The 21,005-nt window shown below is 58.0% G+C and overlaps 4 protein-coding genes across 4 annotated transcripts; 1 reads left to right on the top strand and 3 right to left on the bottom strand.

Moving 5' to 3' along the window:
* Window positions 1-3,715: 3,715 nt before the first annotated feature.
* On the bottom strand, window positions 3,716-7,305 carry EsH8_V_000097 (karyopherin KAP123; the record flags this gene model as incomplete). The annotated part of the gene is made up of 3 exons (XM_083272613.1): window positions 3,716-4,592; window positions 4,796-7,091; window positions 7,260-7,305. 3 exons carry the CDS (start codon window positions 7,303-7,305, stop codon window positions 3,716-3,718), a joined length of 3,219 nt encoding a protein of 1,072 aa, XP_083125328.1.
* Window positions 7,306-9,945: 2,640 nt separating this feature from the next.
* On the bottom strand, window positions 9,946-10,423 carry EsH8_V_000096 (Cerato-platanin; the record flags this gene model as incomplete). Its single annotated transcript, XM_083272612.1, has 2 exons — window positions 9,946-10,131; window positions 10,193-10,423. The coding sequence occupies 2 exons, from the start codon at window positions 10,421-10,423 to the stop codon at window positions 9,946-9,948; spliced, it is 417 nt and encodes a 138-aa protein (XP_083125327.1).
* A 2,699-nt stretch (window positions 10,424-13,122) lies between these two features.
* Window positions 13,123-14,422, top strand: EsH8_V_000095 (homoserine kinase; the record flags this gene model as incomplete). The annotated part of the gene is made up of 3 exons (XM_083272611.1): window positions 13,123-13,549; window positions 13,642-13,940; window positions 14,072-14,422. The coding sequence occupies 3 exons, from the start codon at window positions 13,123-13,125 to the stop codon at window positions 14,420-14,422; spliced, it is 1,077 nt and encodes a 358-aa protein (XP_083125326.1).
* A 219-nt stretch (window positions 14,423-14,641) lies between these two features.
* Window positions 14,642-16,068, bottom strand: EsH8_V_000094 (uncharacterized protein; the record flags this gene model as incomplete). The annotated part of the gene is made up of 3 exons (XM_083272610.1): window positions 14,642-15,429; window positions 15,529-15,723; window positions 15,873-16,068. 3 exons carry the CDS (start codon window positions 16,066-16,068, stop codon window positions 14,642-14,644), a joined length of 1,179 nt encoding a protein of 392 aa, XP_083125325.1.
* Window positions 16,069-21,005: the final 4,937 nt, after the last annotated feature.

Below are 21,005 nucleotides of genomic sequence, written 5' to 3'. Positions count from 1 at the left end.
CGCCCTTGTTCCCAACAGTTTTATTTTTCAAGGCTCTCTGCATCACGAACTTATCAGACATCTGTTCCAGATATATTTCCCACGATAGGCGTATTTCAAATGATAGGCGCCTTCATATACATCCCGGTCCACCGTCTTCCCTGTGTCGGACGACATGGTGCCGTCTCACCCCGCGGCGGCAGTGCTACTCGGGAGCCTTTTCGTCTTTTCCCCTTCCCCTTGCGCCATGCCGGAGCCTCTCCCAAGGGAGGAGAGGACGAGAAAGAGGGGGCAAGAAGATGAGAGGGCGCAGTGCATCGCATTGCGTCCTGCGCGCGTCGTACGCGCATGCATGCAGCGCAAATCGAAAGGCTCATCATTTTCGCGCATCCCATCACGCTCCCCGTCAATCTCGCTGGGCGCCCCCCCTTGCCGTTATCCCCTTTCTTTTCCCTTCTCCCTTTTCCCGTTACGGGGATATTAGCATGTCTCGGCTTTCTCTGACCTAAAATCGTGTCTCGTCTTGATGCGGATAGAACGGACTAGCCAGTTGACTTGCAATGACAGTTTCTGCATAGTTTGATGCCCAGGCTTGCTCGGTTAAATGAGCGTGTGGTTCGCCCCGGGGCGGTGGGTGAGAGGTAGAGAGGGAGAAAGAGGCACCAGGGGGAAGAGAAGCGAACAGACGGGTGAGAAAAGCAAGTGCGGGGTGGCTGTCTTAGACAACAGGAACACATAGCAGGGGCCAAAGGCAAGGCACATGTTGTGCATGGACTATTGCGCACATCTTTTTCGCGGACCAGAAGCAACGGCCGACATGCAGACAGAGAGAGTACAATTTCATTTTTCCTAAGAGGCGCGATCCGGCGCGTCCCAGGGGGACGGGTTTGAAGTCGTCTCGGCCAACAGTGTTCTCCTTTTTGGGACCCATGCTTGGTGTTAGTGGCTCGCAGTCTGCAGTTTGGGTGGCGCGAAGGCGCATCTCCTTTTTTTTATTTTAACGATTTTTGATTTTTTTGCCCAGCGTTACGCTAGGTGGCCGACCATGTATTAAGTGGCTTTTGCTCCTTGGCGCATTGGCGATCTCAGGCAGGGAGGTAGGGAGAAAAGTGGTGACCCGGTGTTGTTCTTAGCCCGGTCGTATTGGCGGAGGAGGCTTTGCATTAGCGCCGACGCACGTTTGTTTACGATATGTTCATGTGAGAAATTGGTTTTTTTGGTTCGCGGATGTAGTGAAGATTCCGGCAGTACGGAAGTGACGGGCGAGTGATGAGGTGCGAGGAGACCGGATGGTGGCGACAAACGAGGGTCCCGGGATCCCGGCTGCCCATGATGCGCCGTGGGAGAAGAACATTGTGCAGACGACGATCCGATCAGATGCTGATCAGAGAGAAAGACGATGCGATGAGCTTATGATGCGGCGGCGCGAATAGTCGTTGCCATGTCAACGGCTGAACAAGACGATGCTCGGGTGGCGGTCGATAAATAGATGGGCTCAGGCCGTGTGACGCCTGGCCTCATCAAACCTAGCCCGGCAAGAGTGTCCCAAGAGGCGCGCCCTCTCTCGAGTGAGACTGGCACCCAGCTGTCTGACATTATTTCGAGCCCCCAAATGAGGCTGTGGCGAGACCTGTCTGGGCCGCGGCGTCCTAACACGCCCAGCGTTCGGCGATGGTAACACGGCCTGGGCCCGTTCTGCTCCCCGACGGCTGCGAACCGTCGCGCGCATCCCCTAATCGCACGACCGTGGGATGCCCTTTTTGGAATACCGATGTCGGGTGGAACGCACATCCGAGACATCGGCGGAAAATGCGGGGCTCGATTCGTTCGCCGGAGCCCCCGCAGGGCCGTGGCCTTCGGGCCCGCATGCACCCGGCAGAGCACGCTGTCTTCGGCGCATCATTCTGTGGTAACTCGAGACACGCCGCGCAGGCCAGACTTTTTGGTTCCTTATCCTTCTTAAAGAACCACCTCCTGAAGGAGAAAAAAAAAATCCATTTCGCCGTGGGTCAACAGCCAGCAAAGTTTCAACTAAACCGCGACGGCATCTCTGAACCAGAACCCGACGGTAATGAAAGACCCCATCGGAAAGCCACACGGAGGCTTCATCGCCCCCCCACCCAATGTTCCACCGCCTCCTTCGCCGAGACCGGTGTCGTGCTGGCTGAAGGCACCGCCTCGACTCCGATATTGTTGGTCTCTGCGCTGGACACCAAGTCGTCAACCAACCGTACTTTCCCCCCGGCGCCCTCGCAAGCGAAGCTGCATGTGCCCCACACGTGGACTCGTACAGCGTACAAGTTCGTTCTTTCGCTCAGTTGGAAAGAACTGTATGTAATGCGATGGACGGAGCAGGCATGCCAAAATGCAGCTGGCATCATTAGCGGCCACCACCTTACTATTGGAATGCTTCTTGCAGTTATTTCACAGGCAGGAGGCCATTGAGAGTGCCCAGGTACTGTCCGTTTTCTTTGAGGCCCTGGGACCTGCGCAACGGAGTTTGGCTGGCGAGGGGAGCACGCCGGAGTGGATGGTCCGCCTTTGGAGATCGTGGCAAATGCTCTTTTTGAACTCCAGTTGGGGCGTTTGCGGGCTTGGATTCGAGTGAAGGGTCGAGCTCGAACGAGTTAGGCATGTTCATGCCACATGTTATTGGGGTGATGAATGATGCCCAGATTGCCTCGGGGTCGGCCGTGGTAGTTGTAAGTATGATTGATCACAGCGCCTGATACCTTTTCGGACCTTGCGACATGCTGATCTGTCTGGGGCCGGTGGCCAAGGGGTGGAGGCGCCAGCTAGCAGAATCCGTGACGTCTCGCTGAGTAGAGAACTCGAGTTGCCGCATGTGCTGCTTCCGTTATGACACCCGAGAGGAACCACTTCGCGCCTGTCCTTTCAACCTTCAATCCTCTCCCGGGCAGGCACATGCCATGGTGACAAAGCTCTCCCCTCCTGAATTGTTCTCCTGTCATCCGCCTGTTGTGGATGGTGACCATTTTCTAGCTCGCTCACATAGCTCTTCATGGCCCGATGAGGAGGCCGGCGAAAGCGGCGGACCAGTGCCGGACGCCGGTGAGGAACCTGCTGGACAGCGGCCGGGTCACCGAACTGGTACGGTACATGCACATCAACCGCCACATTTTCGAGGATGGCGGTCCTAGCAATGGCGTCATGGAGGCTGAGAGGATTTTGAACGTGGCATCAATTGGCTTTGAGAAAAAAACTCAAGTAACTTTTCCCGGGGGATGGACGGGAAGTTGGCGGAGGAGATTGACGCGGGCCCCCGTATCCAGGGCGGAATGGTGCATATCATTCTGGCCAGTCGTCACACAAGTGTCATAGAAGTGGCATGGAAAGTGGTCTAGAAGAGGGCTGCCAGTTTTAGGTAAGGGTCGAGGATTGAAGGGTTACGGCATGCCTCAGCACGAGGTCTGTACGTGATTAGATTAACACGTCGTTACACAAATCACTCTCACGGGCTGCGGGATGTCATGTCTATGGGGGGACTCTTCCCAGCTCGAGAAGCCTCACAACGCAATTTCACGGGGACGGACAAAAAAGGTAGAACTGAAAAAGTCGATAGTGCATTGGGAATCATCCAGTAGGTATTACCCTGGTAGTAGTCTATGAAGCTATCTACAGACATCAAGAAATGGGGTCTCGTCCACTCATCACTCATTAACAGCCCTTCCTCTTTATGGGGGCTTCAACGTTCTCCTCTCCGAATTTTAGGTTTTTAGTGCAGCGCCTGGGCGAGCTTCTGCACCAGCTCGCGCGTCTCCGGCTCCAACTGGTCCTCGGGCGGGCTGAGAACAGCCTGCAGGACGGGCAGGATCTGGGGAGTGAGCCTCTGGACGGTGGGGTTCTGCTGGTCGTACAGCTTGTAGATGGCCTGGAAGATGGGGGCGTTCTCCTCGTAGTCCTCCTGGAGGGGCAGGACGTTGACGATGGCGGGGATGACACGGTCGACGAACTCGGGGTTGGGGTTGACCATGACCATGCGGGAGATGCAGCCGGAGACGTTGTCAACCATGCGGGACTCCTTGATCTGCAGGAGAGGCTCGAGCTTCTCCAGGATGGCGGGGTACTGGGGGATGGTCTTGTCGGTCTGGGTGGAGTTGAAGATGAGCTGACCAGTGGCGTAGGCGGCGTTGGACTTGGCGAGAGAGTCGGGGTCGGTCAGGCGGTGGACCAGGACAGGCAGGAGGGTCTGGGTGAAGGGAGTGACCGCGTTGCCCATGTACTTGATGGCCTCGGCAATGACGCCGACAGCGGTGGAGCGCTCCAAAGCCTCCTGGGAGCTGGCAAACTTGAGGATGGGCTTCTCGAAGATCTTCCACATCTCAGCGAAGTCGCCGCCGAGGGCGGTGGCGAGGCCGAGAACGACGTCGAGGGCGGTGTCAATGACGAGCCAGTCGAACTCGGAAGAGCCCTCGCCCTCGAGCTCCTCCTCCTCCTCGTCGCCGAGGTCCTGCTGGCAGGGGTGGGAGCGGGTGATGAGGGTACCCAGGATGGTGATGCTCTCCTTGAGCAGGTCATCGTGGGTGAGGATGGCGGGACCGCAGGCCTTGAGGGTGGCAGCGATGTTGCGGTTGATCTCGGTGATGACGCTCCTGTAGAAGAATTATTAGCAACCATGTCTTGATCAAAAAAGTTCTTTGAGAAATTTGAGATTGCCCATTAAATCAGTCGTGATCTAACGTGTTCTCAGCAACCGCACAAAATTTTGTGCGTCTGAGTGAGCTGGGTATAACGCGAGTTATTCATCCTTTTGAGGGCGGGAGATAGAAAAAGAAATGTTTGCCAAGCAACTTACCGCTCGGTATCCTCTTGCCACACGCCCTTGGTGGCTTGGACGACCATCTGACCAAGGCCGATGATGACGTTGTCGGGGGTCTGCTTGGGGGGGAAGCCGGCCTCCCACTTGGCGCCGGTCTGCTCCTCAAAGAGTTGCCAGACGCGGGCGTACGCACGCCAGAGGGTGGAAATGGCGGCCTTGCGGGCACCGTCGTAGGGGTGCTCGGCAAGGGGAGAGACCTTGCTCATGGCCTCGTCGAGGTACTGGGAGATGGCATCGGCACCGCAAGAGTGGGTGATGACATCGCCGAGAACCTCGAGGGCGATCTCCTGCTCCAGGGCGACGGCGGTGACACCGGTGAAGTCATCAATGTCATCCCAGTCGGCGTCCTCGTCCATGTCCTCCTCGTCCTCCTCAGCGGACTTGACGCGGAGCTTCTTGCCGCCACTGAGCAGCAGGCCCTCCGGGATGTCGTCCTCGGTGAGGCCGGGGATGGAGATCTCCTCCTCCTCGAGCTCAAGGCAGTCGAAGAGACCCTTGAAGACACCAGGGAGGAAGTGAGCAAACTCGCTTCCGTAGACCTTGGAAAGGGAAGCCCAGAGAATGAAGCTGGTCTCCTTGAGGCGGGCGTTGTCGAGGCTGAGAGCCTCCTCGCTGGCCTTCATGAGGTCCATGACGTAGGGCTGGAACTCCTGGGCGCCAACAGCGTCGGCGATGCGTCCCATGGAGTCGCAGACGGACGAGCGGAGAGCGAGGGCCTCCTCGCTGTCCTTGATGGTGACGTACTGGCCAAGAGCACCCATGACCTCACTGAAGTAGGGCTTGAACTGCTCTCCGCCGAGGGCAGAGGCAATGGCACCAATGGCACCGGCGGCGGCAGCCTTGACAGCAAAGTCGTCGTGGCCAAGGAGCTTGCCCATGGGGACAATCAGCTTGGGGCCGAACTCCTTGATGAGCTCGTCGTCGAGACCCTCGCCGATGAGGGAGTCGAGGGCACCGCAGGCAGCGCGGATGATTCTGACGCTCTGCTTGTCGGAAGACCCGGCAACAGCCTCGAGGTTGGTGAGGAGGGCGCCAATGAGCTCCCTGTGCTTGGGCGAGAGCTCGTCAGCCATCTCATCTGCAAGGTGGATGAGACCGACAAGAGCAGCGTGACGGACGGAGCCGTCCTGGTCGTTCAAGAGGTTGAGAACGATGGGAAGCAGGGGCTGGAGCTGGGTGGCGATGAAGTCGGGAGCACCCTCAGCGGCAGTGCCGAGAGAGAGGATGGCGGACTTGCGGTGGCCAGGGTTGGGGTTCTGGGCGAACTGGGCGAACTGCTCGAGCAGGGGCACAATGACCTGGCGGGGAGGCAGGTCGCTGGACAGCTGGTCGATAAGGCTCAGGGCAGTTCTGGCGGGAGAGTTGTCATCGTCGTCATCGTCGGTATCGATCTCGGCGACAACGTGCATGCTCTTGACCATGAGCAGGGCGCCCATGTCCTTCATGCCCTGGATCTTCATGCGGCGGTAGCGGGCGCACTGGCTAAGGAAAGCCAGGGCCTGCGAGCGAGCATCCTCCTCAACCTCGGTGTTGACGGCAAGGTCAATCATGAAGTGGATGAGGTCCTTGAGGTGGGCGGCAAGCAGCGCAGAGTCGTAGGCCAAGAAAGACTGGAAGACCTCGAAGATGTCCTTGTACTGGTCATCGTCGCCGTTCTGAATGGCGTTCTTGAGGATCTCAACCATGGGCTGAACAACCTGCTGGAGGATGGTCAGGCTCTCGGCGTCCTCCTCGGGGTCGATGAGCATCAGCAGAGCACCGACAGCCTTGACGGAGTTCAGGCGAACGTCGGCGCTGGCGGGGTCAACGATGGTCTTCTTGATGAGGCCAAGGAGCTGGCTGGTCTGCTCGGCGAAGTGGGTGGGGTCGTTCTCGAGCAGAGCAAAGAGAATGTAGGAGCCAACCTCGCGGTGGGCAACATTCTCGGAGGTGTTCAGGGAGAGAAGAGCGCGGACAAAGTCCTGGCCCTCGCCATCCTCGAGGTCGAGGCCGACGGCGCCGGCGAGGAGGCGCGACTTGGAGTGGCGCGAAGAAGCAGACTGATCGTTCAGAATGCTCTCCAGGAGGTGCTTCTTGGCAAGCTCGCGCTTGTCAGCGGGGAGCTTGGACCAGTGCCTGGGCGTCAGACGCAGGCACTGGACGGAAGACAGCTGTCGAATCGCGGCATCTTCGTGGGAGATGGTGATTTCAATCAGGAGCAGGAGAGACTCGGGCTGAGAGTAGTAGTTCTTCTGCAACTCGGCCGTGACGGCCTTAACCTTTTCGGTGTCGGCTGGAATGGAAGAGACTGATTAGCAATTGTGGGAGAAGCGAAGAAAAGACAGTATTTATATGGACGCCAGGCGGGAAGCGAAAGAAGCGAGGGCAGAGAAATGAGGGAGGCTGGCTCGACGGGGTCTTCTGCCGGGGTGGCACAGGGAAGGGGGAGAGGATAACTCACGGATTTGACTCGCTTGGAGCAGCTGGACCAAGTTTCCTTTATCCATTTTGTGCTTGTTGATGTGTCGTCGTCCTCACGACTGCGCGCAAAAAAAAAGAAAGAAGACGAGAGGAAAAGGGAGCGAGGAGAGAAGGGAAGAGGCTCGGCGCGACGAATTTTTATTTGGACTGGAAGGGGTGTCGGCCAGTTGTATTTGTTGATGCCCGAACCACCTATGACACGGCGCAACCAAGTGAAAAAAAAAAAAAAAAAAAAAGGCACACCAAGCACAGAGCCACACACAATTTTAGGGGACTCGACGTGAAAATTTCGAGATTAGCCCCGCCACTACCGATAAGATAACGAATCTAAGCTGTTCTGGAAGGAAAGAAAATTTCCTGCAAGGCGGGGTTAGGTCCAGGTACCCCTCCTCACCTCACCGCACCTGCAGAATGGGAGTGGTACGTACCTCGTCTGCCCCTCCATTCACGTGCACTTTGCTCTTCACGCTCCTAGGATGGTGTCTTCATTCGCTCATGTCGCGGCGGTCAAACGAGCCCATCTAGACCGAGTTGGGACTGAAGGGCCGCTTGAATGCCGGCCTTTGTCTCATTATTGATCTCATTGTGCAGTCCTGGCCACTACCTAACTAGTGAACCGGCTGCTCTCACGTCCATGTTCCCTCTCTCTCCCGTTTGTCAGCCGCAGCAGAACCTCACGGGGGAAAGTCCGGACCGAACGACACGATATGACGCGAGTCTGAAAACTCAGAACCCAGGCCTGATATGTTCTATTATGCCAAAGCCTACGATCCCTGCAAAAAGGGGGGTTGTTGAGCACCGTACCCTCGACTACCCCTCGCGCTCGGTCCCGGCGTAATTTTCTGACTTTTGGAAGGAGGCGAGGCCTCCCGCTGACGATAATGGCCCTTTTATTGGCGATGGCAGAATTTGCAAGCCTCGCCGCATGAATTGTGGGCTCGCGCTTGTTTCGAGTCAAATCTAACACCGAGATCCCTCACCGACACTTTCCTGCTGCCGGTCCGAGGGACCCACTCCGGCTGTCGACTCGGACTCGGTGCATCGTCCCACACTTCCGCGCGGCGTCGGTTCCAGGACGGCACCTTGCAGAAGCATCGACATCCACTCGAATGCTTTCAAGCAGTGTACAAATTTACCCATAATCAAGAGATGCCATGTTTTGAATACGCACACTTGCTTCTTTGGTACTTGGCTACCGGTCATATGGCATTGAACAGTAGTTAAAGGCACCGCTGAATGATCTAGTTGTTGCTTCAAGCAAAAAAAAGCTATATGATTAACCGGTTTAATCCTGCCGGGTGTTTTATTCATTAGCCATACTCCTCTTCTTGAGAGAGCTTTGGTCCCTCGCTGCTCAGGCGCCAGGGAATGGTTGATTAGACTTCCACAAACCTTTCATGTAGCCTGTTGTTGCTGTATGCTCTTCCTTTCTTGAAGTAGAGAGCACCCGGAAGCAGCTCAAGCAAGATGATGTCACAAGAGGAAGAGCTAGTCGTCAGCTTGCGGGCCCATTTGATACTTGCCCGAACGACGATCCTTGTCATCAGACGTCGCGCAATAGCTCCGTTGGTCGTAGAGAGATGCTTATTCTGTGATCCAAGCAGTAAATCTTACATGGAGCGAGGACGTCGTCCTGATGGTTACCCACGGGCCAGAGGCTGTGGGTGAATTCGATTCGAAGGTTATAAGGACGAGTCCCACGAGGTTGGGGCGGGACCTCCAAAAGTAGCAAAAGTCACTAGCAGTGTACCTGAAGAAAGTGACCCTTTCCCCCCCTACAAGATGAATGGCCTGCTCACGGTGACTTATCAACTGCTGTTGGAGGGTGGTCACACGCTTACCTCTTTTAGTTTTGTTTCGGTAGGCTGTTCAACGGTTTCTCGAAGGTGGTCGGTCATATGAGGGTAGAGTTCTCCCTGAACACACGTATACTCTTCCAGTGAACAAGACTCCCAAGGTCGCCGCAATCGACAGGCTCTCAGAAACACAACCTGCAAACGCACACCTTTTACGATGCTTCCGGCAGGATTATTACTCCAACAAAGTTCTTTCAACTGGTTTACTGGACCAACATATTAACAATGACAATGACAAGTGGCTCGTGTACCTCAACAGAAAGGGGCGCATTGTGCGTCCAGGTCGACGTGTCAGCCGGGGTCGGACCAAACACACCGTGACAACAACGTGGGAAGAGAGAAAGGTACAAAGCGGCCGGTGTCTTGGTATTCTGGCAAACCTCAATGTCGAATCATCGATACGAAAACACACTAGCCAGAGCGTAAGGGCCTGTTCAACAGCTATCTCGGGTAAGCAGTTCGACTCTGCCCAGACCACCACAGAGATTGCAACTGGGCCCCTGATTCGGCAAACAGCCGGGGCATAAGAGCATTGAATACCCTCTTTCCCTTGTTGCAGACACGCAGCGGGGTGTGGAGGCTCATGGTGTTAATATTCGGGACCGATTATATGTGTTGACCACGGACACCGGCAACAAGCCGTGCCCCATTATGATTTAAATCTGTTCTAAGGAATGTATCGTGCTATGCGTATGCCAAATGATTGAAGAGCGCCGTCCCATGCAGTGTGTTGGTTTCCTCCCGCCCCTTCATTACCCAATCATGCTGATTATCTTTTATGACTTCGTATCGTGACACAGGCGTCGTCGTTTACAGCCCGCAGGCGTTGAGGCCGACCTGGGTGGCCTGGGCCTCGATGCGGCCGAGCTGGGCGGCCTGGCCGTTGGTGAGGTCGTTCATGGCGCCGAGGGCGAGGTTGAAGCCGGAGCCGGCGTGGTCGATGGCGAGAACGTTGATGCTCTTGCCGTTGTAGGTGAGCTGCCAGCAGGTGCCGCACTATCAGGTGTTAGTCGGGGTGGGTTCTAGCCAGGATGCGGGGGAAAACGGCGTGACTTACGTTGGGGGAGTTCCAGCCGGCAACGGCATCGGAGCCGCCGATGTAGGGGAAGCGGGCGACCTGGGCCTGGTTGTTCCAGCCGTACTTGGTGATGAGGCCGTTGGCACCGTCGGAGCAGGAGACGGCAGTCAGGGAGCGGGCGCCATCATCGTAGCCGGTGTCGAAGGAGACAGAGACGGCCGCGGCGGCGGTGACGGAGGTGAGGAGGGTGACAAGGCTGGAGAACTGCATTTTGGCTGATGTGGGTTGTTTGGTGGGTTTGATGGGTTGGTATTACTCGTTTGGAAGGTTGTTTGTAGTTGAGGAGACTGTTGGAGAGACTGATGAGGATGAGAAGCAAAAGAGCAGGATGAGGAGGTCTGCCATTCTCTCTTTATACAGCTTCAACAGCGGCTTGATCCATCAGCCTCCTCCATTGTCCCATCACCAGACCGAGCCGGGGCGGACTTCTCCCAACGGCAAACAGAACCATGCATGACGTTGCGGTCTCTCCGGCAATAGCGTTATGTCGTGACATGGCCGGCAAAGGACGCTTAGCTCCTGCTTGGCGGGCTCCATCACACATGTCACATCGTATGGGGTGACTGCCGTAGAGGGCAGACTACCCCAGGGTTCCTACAATTCGTATTGATGCTGAGAATGGATGCCGATCACAGATCTGGATCCTGCCGTGGGGAGCGGGCCACTAGAGTGAGGCGAGGGTTAACCTCGTATTCGCTAGCCCCGATTCCAGCGTCGGGAGCAAACACGCGATCCCTCGAGAATGGCAGCGACAGTGCTCGTCGACTGCGCTGCGACAGGGCTGTCATACTCTGTTTTTAGCACCCAAAAGCCCCTAAGGTTGTTTGGGTTAGTATTCGGTCCGCAGTTTGGCCCCAGTCGCCAACCTCCCCCCCCCGCCGCTCGGAGTGGGAACATCGAGCGACGTGAGTATTAGCAGACGGGAAATATTCTTTGAGGCAAGGGGTTCTTGCCGCTGCCGATCGTTGTTTATGCTTTTACCGCCTTGCCCGTCGTAGCGGAGCTTTGCCTCGGTCAATTGTTCTTAACCGTTGTTTTTCTCCACACGGCCCCCAATCAAAGCCGGCGGGACGCCGCATCAGGTGGTCTTTCTCTCGTGTTTGCCAGAAGCAGTTTCTTCGCCAACGCATGCGTCGCTGCGACCTTGTCGAGATCTGCCGCATGGCAGGGCACTTGACTCCCGCTTCGTGTGGCCGGCACGAAGGACGAAGAGATGCGTTCTCGATGCGAGCGTCATGGGGCTTACTGCGGCTGTGGCGGACGCTATGCTATCCACGTTCAGATGAGCCCCCTCCGAAATCCTGCCGCCACCATGACCACGGCAGAAGGACGCCAATAAGCACCGTCGCAGAGCCTAGCCGTAGTCGCCCACGATGGTGAAGGAGCCTAAGGTCTTTTGCTCATTGGCATAGGTGCGCTTCCTGCTGACCATACGCGGCGTCGAGCAACGTTACAAGCGCGCAAGCGCGGATCGGCGTGCAATCACACTCACTTGTCTGCGACGAACACGCCGATCAGTTGGCCGCGTTGCTCGTGTTGCCCGTCGCGGGGTCCCCGATGTTTCCGAATATCGCCGCCCTGGCCTCTGCCTACCAGCTGACAGTAGAGCCAGGGCATGGCCGCAGAGGTTGTGGCATCCGCGGACGTAGCTCCATAACTCCATGGCTCCAGAGTGCGAATGCGACCGACAGGCATCACTGATAAACGGTGGAGCCCACGGTTGGCTCGGCAGAACACGAACTCTTGTCTTGTTCTCCGCTTGCTCATGGCTGTTTCCGATGCATTTTCGTGGCGGTGAATGGTTATTGCTGCGGGAACCCTTCGGATCCCGTCGAGGTGACATACGATACGATAGGTGTTGGGAGAGAGGGCTGCCGATAAAAAGAATGTATGCCCCAGCATTCTCTTTGAATAAAGATCGCCGCCCCGAGTTTTCATGATCACCGTGCCAACTCTGTTCGTGGACAAGAGTCAAGCATGGGCTACTCGCGAGGCGACAGCAATATAAACGCATGGGGCTGTGAGTTGAGCTGATGTCAAGATAAGGACTATGGCCACAGAATGACGCTACAATCATCAAGGAATTTGCCTGAGCCTAGTCCCACGGCTATCAGTGATCTCCAAGAGACCCAGAATGAGCAGGCCGGATCGCAAGGAAGAAGCACCCCAGACGATCGACCTTTCTGTGGTCCATGTTGCGTAGTGCTGCCATCAGATGAACGTACGGCCGCCGTGTAAGTCTCCTCGGTCCATGAGTAAAATAGAGGCCAAGCGTGTCAGTGTTCATTTTCGAGGACGACATGCAGATTCTCATATCCTCGTATATACCGGCATCGATTCGTGCACATATAAGGACCAATGGTCTCCTGATATCGGCCTCTGGCGTGAGATGTAGTTGAAAGACGCAGTTATCATTGGCAAGACGTCCGAAGAAGGCATGTAGGAAGAAATGAGGCAAATGGCGTGATAAGATAAGGCGGCCGGGAGGTGGGACAGCATGGCACAGAGGGCGCCCCCCGTGCGTCGACCATTGGCCAATGGCAGCCCCGAGAGACACCCCGCATTCGAACGTAGGGCTTCACCCCACCAAAAACAAGCCAGCGCAGCCGCTGAGCCGGCTCCGTCATCGGGCTTCCTCAAATTTTTTGAGTCACTACCGACATTCAATCAGGCGATAACGCGCGGTTCACCCTCATTTCATAGCTCGATGAGAGAGAGTTCACAGCCATCTCACCGAGAAGTCACTCTTACATAAGCCGGAATCACCCCCCTCAAACCAACCTCACAGTCGGAAAACACCCCCCGTCGATCTACCGTCCAACAGGCCAGACCGACTGAACCCCTCACCCGCTCACCTCTCACCTCTCACCCAACTTACACCGCCTGCCCCGGCCCCCCGATCGCCCACCATGACCAAGGAGACGTTCGTGATCAAGACCCCCTCCTCCTCCGCCAACATCGGCCCGGGCTTCGACGTCATCGGCCTCGCCCTCTCCATCTACCTCGAGCTGCACGTCACCATCGACCGCTCCAAGACCACCTCGTCGGAGCCCCTGAACTGCCGCCTCACCTACGAGGGCCAGGGCGAGGGCACTACGGACATCAGCCTCGACCCCTCGGTCAACCTCATCACCCGCGTCGCCCTCTACGTCCTGCGGTGCCACGGCCAGCGCATGTTCCCCGTCGAGACCCATGTGCACATCAAGAACCCCATCCCGCTCGGCCGGGGCCTCGGCAGCTCCGGCTCCGCCGTCGTCGCCGGCGTCATGCTCGGCAAGGAGGTCGGCCACCTGGACCTCGACCTCGACAGGCTGTTCGACTTCTGCCTGATGATTGGTGAGCGCGTTCCCGCCCAGGCTGCTGCTACTGCTGTCCCCCGGACGAAGAAGCAAAAAACCACGGAAAGTTGTGCTCACACCCAGGACCAGAGAGACACCCCGACAACGTCGGCGCCTCGCTATACGGCGGCTTCGTCGGCACCTACCTCCGCCCCCTGAAGCCCGAGGACGTCCAGCGCATCGAGATCCCCCTGAGCGAGGTCCTCCCCGCCCCGGCGGGCGGCGTCGACACGGGCGAGACGCCCCCGGCCCCGCCCCACGGCATCGGCCACCACATCAAGTTCCCCTGGGCCAAGGAGATCAAGGCCATCGCCATCATCCCCGACTTCCAGGTCCCCACCCACCTCGCGCGCGAGGTGCTGCCGCCTCACTACACCCGCCCCGACGTTGTATGTTGAACCCCCTTTATTTCTCGTTCTCTCCCCATCTCTACCTATACCTCACACACTCCGTCTCTCCCCCCTCACCGCACACTCGCTATTCTCATCCTTGGCTGACAACCCGGACCCCCCCTCCACAGACCTTCAACATGCAGAGGATAGCCCTCCTCCCCGTGGCCCTCGGCACCTCGCCCCCGGACCCGGAGCTCATCCACCTGGCCATGCAGGACAAGATCCACCAGCCGTACCGCCAGACCCTCATCCCGGGCCTGGGCCAGATCGTCGAGAGCATGTCGCCGAGCACGCAGCCGGGCTTCCTCGGCGTCTGCCTCTCGGGCGCGGGCCCCACCATCCTGGCGCTGGCCACCAGCAACTTTGAGGAGATCGCCGACAAGATCATCGGCATCCTCAAGGCCAACAACCCCAACAAGGACGTCGGCTGCCAGTGGAAGATCCTGGAGCCCGCCGAGGGAACCCAGGTCATTCGGTAAAGGGGGAGAAGGGTGAGGGAAACAAAAAAAAGATGGTGCGGAGTGGGATTATTTTCTTTTTGGATTTATTCGGGTTATTTAAAGAGAAATTACGGGATGGGAACAGAGAGAGTGAGAGGGAAGAGGCGGTGTTTCCTGACATTTAGAGGCTGGCAAACTTTAGAAACCCTCCATTTGATACCCGCAAGGATCACCTAGCCCCTTTGGTCCCCCTTCCCCTCAGGAGGGCCAGCCCGGGTCCCCTCTCCGCGTCCCGGGTGTAGTGAGCGCGCCGGCCACGGCCCCGTATTGCCTCAGCCTGTCCCCGAAGGCCTCCCCGTTCCAGAGCTCCCGCCCGCCGACGAGCTCCCGCGCGGGCGGGCCGACCTGCTCGACGACGAAGCCGGCGGCCACGGCGCCGTACGCGGCCGCCAGGACCTCGTCGTCCGTCCGGGCGAGCGCCACCGCGAACGCGCCGAGGAAGGCGTTGCCGGCGCCCGTGGCGTCGACAACCCTCGCCGAGCCGGCGCCGTGGAACGGGGGCAGCCACACGGGCCCGGACCCGCGCCGGGGGATGACGAGGCACCCCTCCTCGCCGCACCTGATGACCGTGACCCTGCGCCTGCCCGCGGGCTCTGGCGGCGATCCCGGGTCGCCCGCGAGCCGGCGCGTGTAGTTCTCGACCGCGCGCCTGTCGTAGGGGACCCCGGGGCCCCGCTCCGTCGCCCCCATCATGCGCAGGAGCTCGTGGTCGTTTGGCGAGCAGATGTCGCACAGACCGACGGCGCTCATGTGGGCCTGCTCCCGGTCGCGGATGTTGATGGGCGAGGGCTCCCACGCGATCAGGGGCCGGGGCTCCCCCGCGCCGCCGGCGCCGCCGCTGCTACGTAGGTTCGCGAGGGTTTCGGCGTGGCGCCCGAGGTCCTCGGGCGTCGCCAGAGCGTGGATCACGGAGGCCCGCAGCAGGTCCTTCGGGAACCGGGCCACGTCCGGGTGGAGGGGCGGCGTGGTGTACCGGAACGTCTTTTCTGCGAGTCGGCGTCAGCTTTCCACTTCTGTGCCAGGAGAGAGAGAGAGAGAGAGAGAGAGAGAGAGAGTGTGTGTGTGCGAATCGGGACGAGACGAACTTCCAAAGACGTCGTCCTCGTACTCCAAAAGGCCCCTCGTGGATGGCTTGCCGGGCACCTCCTCCAGGTGCACTCTGGTGCCCCATCCCTCGATCTGGCGCCTCACGGAGGCCGGGAAGTCGGACCCGGCCGTGATGAGGCAGCAGACGGAGCCGGCCTCGTCCTGCGGGACGGCCAGGCGGGCGCCGAGGGTACCTGTCAAATCGGCGACGTCAGCAAAGTGTCAACTTCTCCAATGGTAGCAAATCTTGGGTTTGGAACGGGGCGAAAAAAATCCAAGCCCGGGACCGGGGTTGTGCGGGAATGCGGAGGAGAAGGGAGAGGAGGCGGCATTGCCAACCCACCGTAGAAGCCGGAGCCGCCGGGGACGTCACGGAGAATCCTCCCGTCCGGAAAGCGGATCTCGTCGAGCACGACCATGCCGAGTGAGACGAAGGCCGGGGCCGGGGCCGGTGCCGGTGTGGCAGTAGTCGAGGGTTCTGTGGCCATGATTGGTCGTCGTCGTTCCGTTGGCATGCTCGCCCCGGAAATCACACACATACATGCATACTACTATGATACACACGGATCGCGATGGATGCTAGGGTTTGTTGAGAGTCAGAGGCGGAATAAAGAACCATACTGAGACAGACACGCGCCCCCCCTCTCATCCACTCGGTTGCATATGAGAATTTGTGGGCGGCGGGGAAACGCGAATTGATTGGATCGTGAACCTTCTCCGTCTACCCTATGAGGCGTCTTGGAATGCGAATGCAAGGAACTTGCCGTTTGGGGGTTGTATGGACGGCGCAGGCCCGGCCCGTTTCCCTCCCCTTCCCCTTGGCTCACGACTGTGCAAATGGACGAACGCAGGCTTGGAATTCGTGCTCCTGTACGACCTCAAAATACCAGCGACGGCGGGTTTCCCGTGCTGCCTTTGGCCGCCAGGGCTGCAAGTAGACGGCCCCCCCTCGCGCCTCGAGGGCTTCGGGACAACCCGAAAGGGCCTCCCTGATAGTCGTATGAGGTGCTCGCCGATTGGAATGAGCGGTGAAGGGCAAATAGCCGGCACCTCATTCGCCGGGACGTCAATCGCGACCCAGGATGCCAATCACGCGTTCCTGATCTCGAACAGAGCCCAGCCCAAGACGTTTCTTTTCCCTGCCCCTTATCTATCGTATTTCGCACGAATACGCGTCTTCCCAAACAGCACTGTATTGTGTACAGTACTTCGTGCGCGCGCGCAAAACAAGGGAGAGCCCGTGCCGTGTTCCCTTGATTTCCAATCACCTCACCACGCAAGGGAATCGAGGCCAGGCCAGAGGCAAACAAGGCGCCTCCCGGGCAACCCACGCGCCCGCAGGTTTTCTTTCGAGAAGAGGGCTCCAAGCAAAAACCGAATAGGCTTATCCTTCAGACGGTCTAGGCTTGCAGTCCCAGCCAGACGGGAGGCAGTGAGGACGGGTAGATGTCCGTCTATGCCATGAGAGGCATCGGTCTCGACACGCCAAAGGTATCGATGGTGGCACGGCCGCCGCCGACCCAAAACCCAGAGATTCTAAAAATACAGGGCTGAAAAAGAAAGGAAGAGAGAAAAAGGCGACAAAAAACGTCGGAGCCCGTCGTCTGTCCCTCGAGCGACTGGGGCCGGGGCACGGGTTCTGTTGGATTCCTTGCACAGACTCGCTTTGAGTTTCCCGGCGACCAAAAAAAAGTCCAAACGACCCCCACGGCCACGGACGGTTTGAACTTCGGCGCGACATTCACTCGTCTTCTCTCCTCCTGCTCCTGCATGGCGCGGGTATCAGAATATTGGGACCTTGGGGTTTATTCGGTGCTTTCATGACACTTGCCGTCGTCACTCTACCACTTGGTTCGCAAGTATCCCATGTCTTGCTGCGTGGTTTTGATTCTTCTGATTCATGAAGCAAGTATCGCCGAGCCTCCGAGCACCGGTTCCGAGCAGTGGACAGCAAGACGAGACGCCGTCCGAACTTTGGAGCGTAGCCTGCATAAGCCTCTCGAGGAAGTTGGCGGCGTGTAGAGAAGATGACGGGACATTGAAGACGACGAAAGAGTGATGCATGCTGTGTGCTCCGAGTAACGGCACTTAGCCCGCCGTCCAAAATGCAAGGCGGCTTATCCACAGCAGTAGTGGCCCGCACCAACAGCTGGCACCGAGAGAGCTCGAGTGGGAGAACAGCTCGCCGTGCCTGTCATGTTGTCCGCGACTGCTGGCGGAGACTGAAGAGACGGGGAAAGGTTTCCCAACGATCTGGCGATGCGCCGATCGCCCATCTCCCTGGCCAATCACACCGGCGCTGCTCCCAGACATGATTCGACGAACGACAGCGGCACCGTAGCCGGGACGGGGACCCAAACCCCAAGCGGTGAGGGAGCTTGCTGGGAGTCAATCTCACCATGTAGTGTACATTGGCCGGGCTCCTGGGCATCGAGGCCTATCGGTCGCTTCGCCGTGCCCGCCTCGTTGCCAACTTGTTTATTATGCTTTTATGCTTCCAACCGGCGACACACACACAATCTGCAATCTCCACCAGATTGGCTGTTTGGCCTTGGCCCAGGGAGCATTTATCGGAGCTCAGGGCTCTGCATCCCCTTTCTGAATGTGGACGGCACGGTATCCGTAAGCTGGGGGGGTGACCAACCACCAGTCACGTCGAGCAGATGAACCCCATCAAGGCATGCCCAGCCGACGCGGGCGATCATGGGGTCGCAGGTGCCCCCAGACGGCAGGGAGCTAGGACAGCCAGCATGTTTTGGGTTGCAGGCGTGGCAGGGAAGAGAGAACCAAGCCAATTCGGGATCGCTGGAGGCGGGCAGGCTGGCGGCGAAGAAGGTTCCAAGACGAGCCTGGCACGACGAGAACGGACGTGCAAACAGAAACAGAATTACCCAGATGCGAGGGGGGGAGAAGGGCGAGAGAATGGAGAGAATGGACACAAGTGGGGGGACGAGGGAGAAGCGCCAATGCGCGTCTCGGTGAATGATGGTCAAGCGGCAGGCCAGCCGTGCCTTAGCAAAGTCGAATTGGGGGGTGTTCGTGTTGGCCGACGACGGCGGTTCGCTCTCTCTCTATCTCTCTCACTCTCTCACACACACACACTCCTTTCTCTCTCTGGTGAGGTGTAGGAGCGAGGAGTGCTAATGGTGCGTGTATGAGTGGTGCGTGTGTGAGTGAGCGCACACACTAGGTACGCCGGTATGGTGTGGTGGAGAAACGGGAGGCAGCGTGCATGTACCGGGGAGGACCCGCTGTGGCCCAAGCTCCTCAACGTCTCGAAGCTTTTTTGGTTTTTCTTCCCGACTGGGAGGTTTGGCAGGGCCGTCATCTTCATCCCCCCCCTGGTGTCTTGTTCCTGTTCCTGCTCCAGCTCGCGTCGGGTTCCCCCCCCCGGCCAAACTGACAGGTCAAACAGAGTTGCTCCCAACTACCTGAGTCAACAACAAAAGCACGGCCTACTCAACTCAGCTCAACAAGCATTTCGATGGATGCCACTGATCTACAGACCCATTATCGTATGCGTGGAGTCGTGCCCGTAGTGTAGTAGTGTATGCATCGTCAACACACTGAAGATATACAGACAACAGCCAAAGCGGCTAGGCGGTGGACACCATCCACGTACGCACTTGCTGTATGTACACAGGGACCTTGGTCCGCGAGATTGGCGCCCTGGGGACTAGTCATGCGATGGGACGGGGGGGAGAAGACAAAAAAGCAGTGATTGACTTTTTACTTCCTTGCTTTTGGTGCTTGCTTGCTTGCTTGCTTGCCTGCCAGCATTCATTCGCCTCCTTGCCGGCCCCGAGCCAGCCATGCCGGATAAGATATGGGTAAGATATGGGTGTCTCTATTTTCTGTTGAGCGTGTCCAAACACCGTACCTATCCAGCCGCTTATCGGCACCGCCGGGTATGCACGCCTTACTATGGTGGTGCAGAGAGGACCATGGAAGCGTTGGAACGTGGCTGTCTGATGCTCGCTCTTGGCGAGCTGTCTCTGCTCTGTTGCTCGACCGGCGCATTTCGAGCTGGCAGAGCAGCCCTTCACTTCACTCCCTTGGCTCTTCGTGCTCCTCACCCTCTTCGGAGTTCTCTCGTCATTCCACCCCTTCTCACACCATCCCCCACTGCACGATTGCTAATCTGACAATCTGACACCCGAAAGACAGTTCGCAGCCCGCACTAGTCTAGACTCGCAAGCAGAGTGACACATACAAACATGCACATACATGCACATACTATGTACACATTGATGCCTCGTTTCGATTCCTACTTTGTCCGCGGGGCCCCTAGAAAGGAGAGCAGAGCATCCATCCACCCATACACCCATCTATCCATCCTCGCGCGCGCTATGGGAACTCGAGCACGCTCTTCAGCACACTAACACCCGTCCGGTGCCCGCCTTGGCAGGGTCACGAAGCTGCTTCATCCAAGTGCCTGACCACCCAAGACGTGCAGCTCTAGCAGCGCCGTTTCTCTGTGTCTGGCCATTTGCGTGTCTATCTGCCTGCCTGTCTGCCCGCCTGCCTGTCTGTCTGTGTGTATGTCTCTGTGTCTCTGTCTCTCCGTCTCCCTGCCCGTCTGCCCAACTCTCTGTTTGTTTGTCTCTCTCGGCGCCTCTGCCCCCCCTTGTCTTGGTTTTGGATTCTTGCCCCCCACTCTCGAGAGTGTCCCCGTTCTGCAAACGGATGCCGTTCCATCTCGAGAGACAGGCGTCCAACATTAGCTGAGAGGGGCCTAGGGAAGTCAGTCCACGAAACCGAACACCGCCTCTCGGGCCCCGAAGCCAGATCCAGCGGCCACCGTAGAGATGCATGCCGCACATCCCACGGCCGCGCCATTCCCCTCCCGTCGTCAGCTCACGCGGTCCCGTCGATCGGGCGGTTTACCTAAAGGTTATCCATATTTTTTTTCTCTTTCTCTTTCGCTATGCGAATAGGGCCACTTTTTTTTCACAGCGCACTCGCTCGCGTGTACCTCCCAGGTCAGGACAGGTCCAAGGGGGGGCCCCCCTCTGAATGGATGTCGCCAGGCCGGGCTCTAGACCTGTCGGCATTTCGGTACACTCTTTAAACCTGGCGGGTGCCAGGCCGAGGCGAATGCATTCGGGGACATTGCCAGTGTCGTGCATAACATACGGTAGGGCGGGTGAGAATCGCATAATAGCGTGCATTGCAGGTAGACTACCCAGACCACCGCACTACACTGCAGAGCTGTAAGTGGTATAGTATAGTATATACTATGTAGTGGTGTACATAACCGACGCTGGACAGCAGATGCATGCCGACACGTACGTCCATCCCCCACTCAACCAACCAAAAATACCACGACCGGTCCCCTGCCCGTCTGATTGGATCCTCCCCAACAATACCAGGCCACCTCACTCACCTCTCTCACAAGTCCCCAGGTACGTACCTTTCTCTCTCTCTCCTTGTCTCTCCCCATCTCTCCTCCCCATCTCTCCCTCTGGCCTGGCCT

This window comes from Colletotrichum jinshuiense, chromosome 5 (genome assembly GCF_051148585.1).
Source record: "Colletotrichum jinshuiense chromosome 5, complete sequence".
Classification (NCBI taxonomy): domain Eukaryota; kingdom Fungi; phylum Ascomycota; class Sordariomycetes; order Glomerellales; family Glomerellaceae; genus Colletotrichum; species Colletotrichum jinshuiense.
This window is presented reverse-complemented; position numbering and strand designations above follow the sequence as displayed.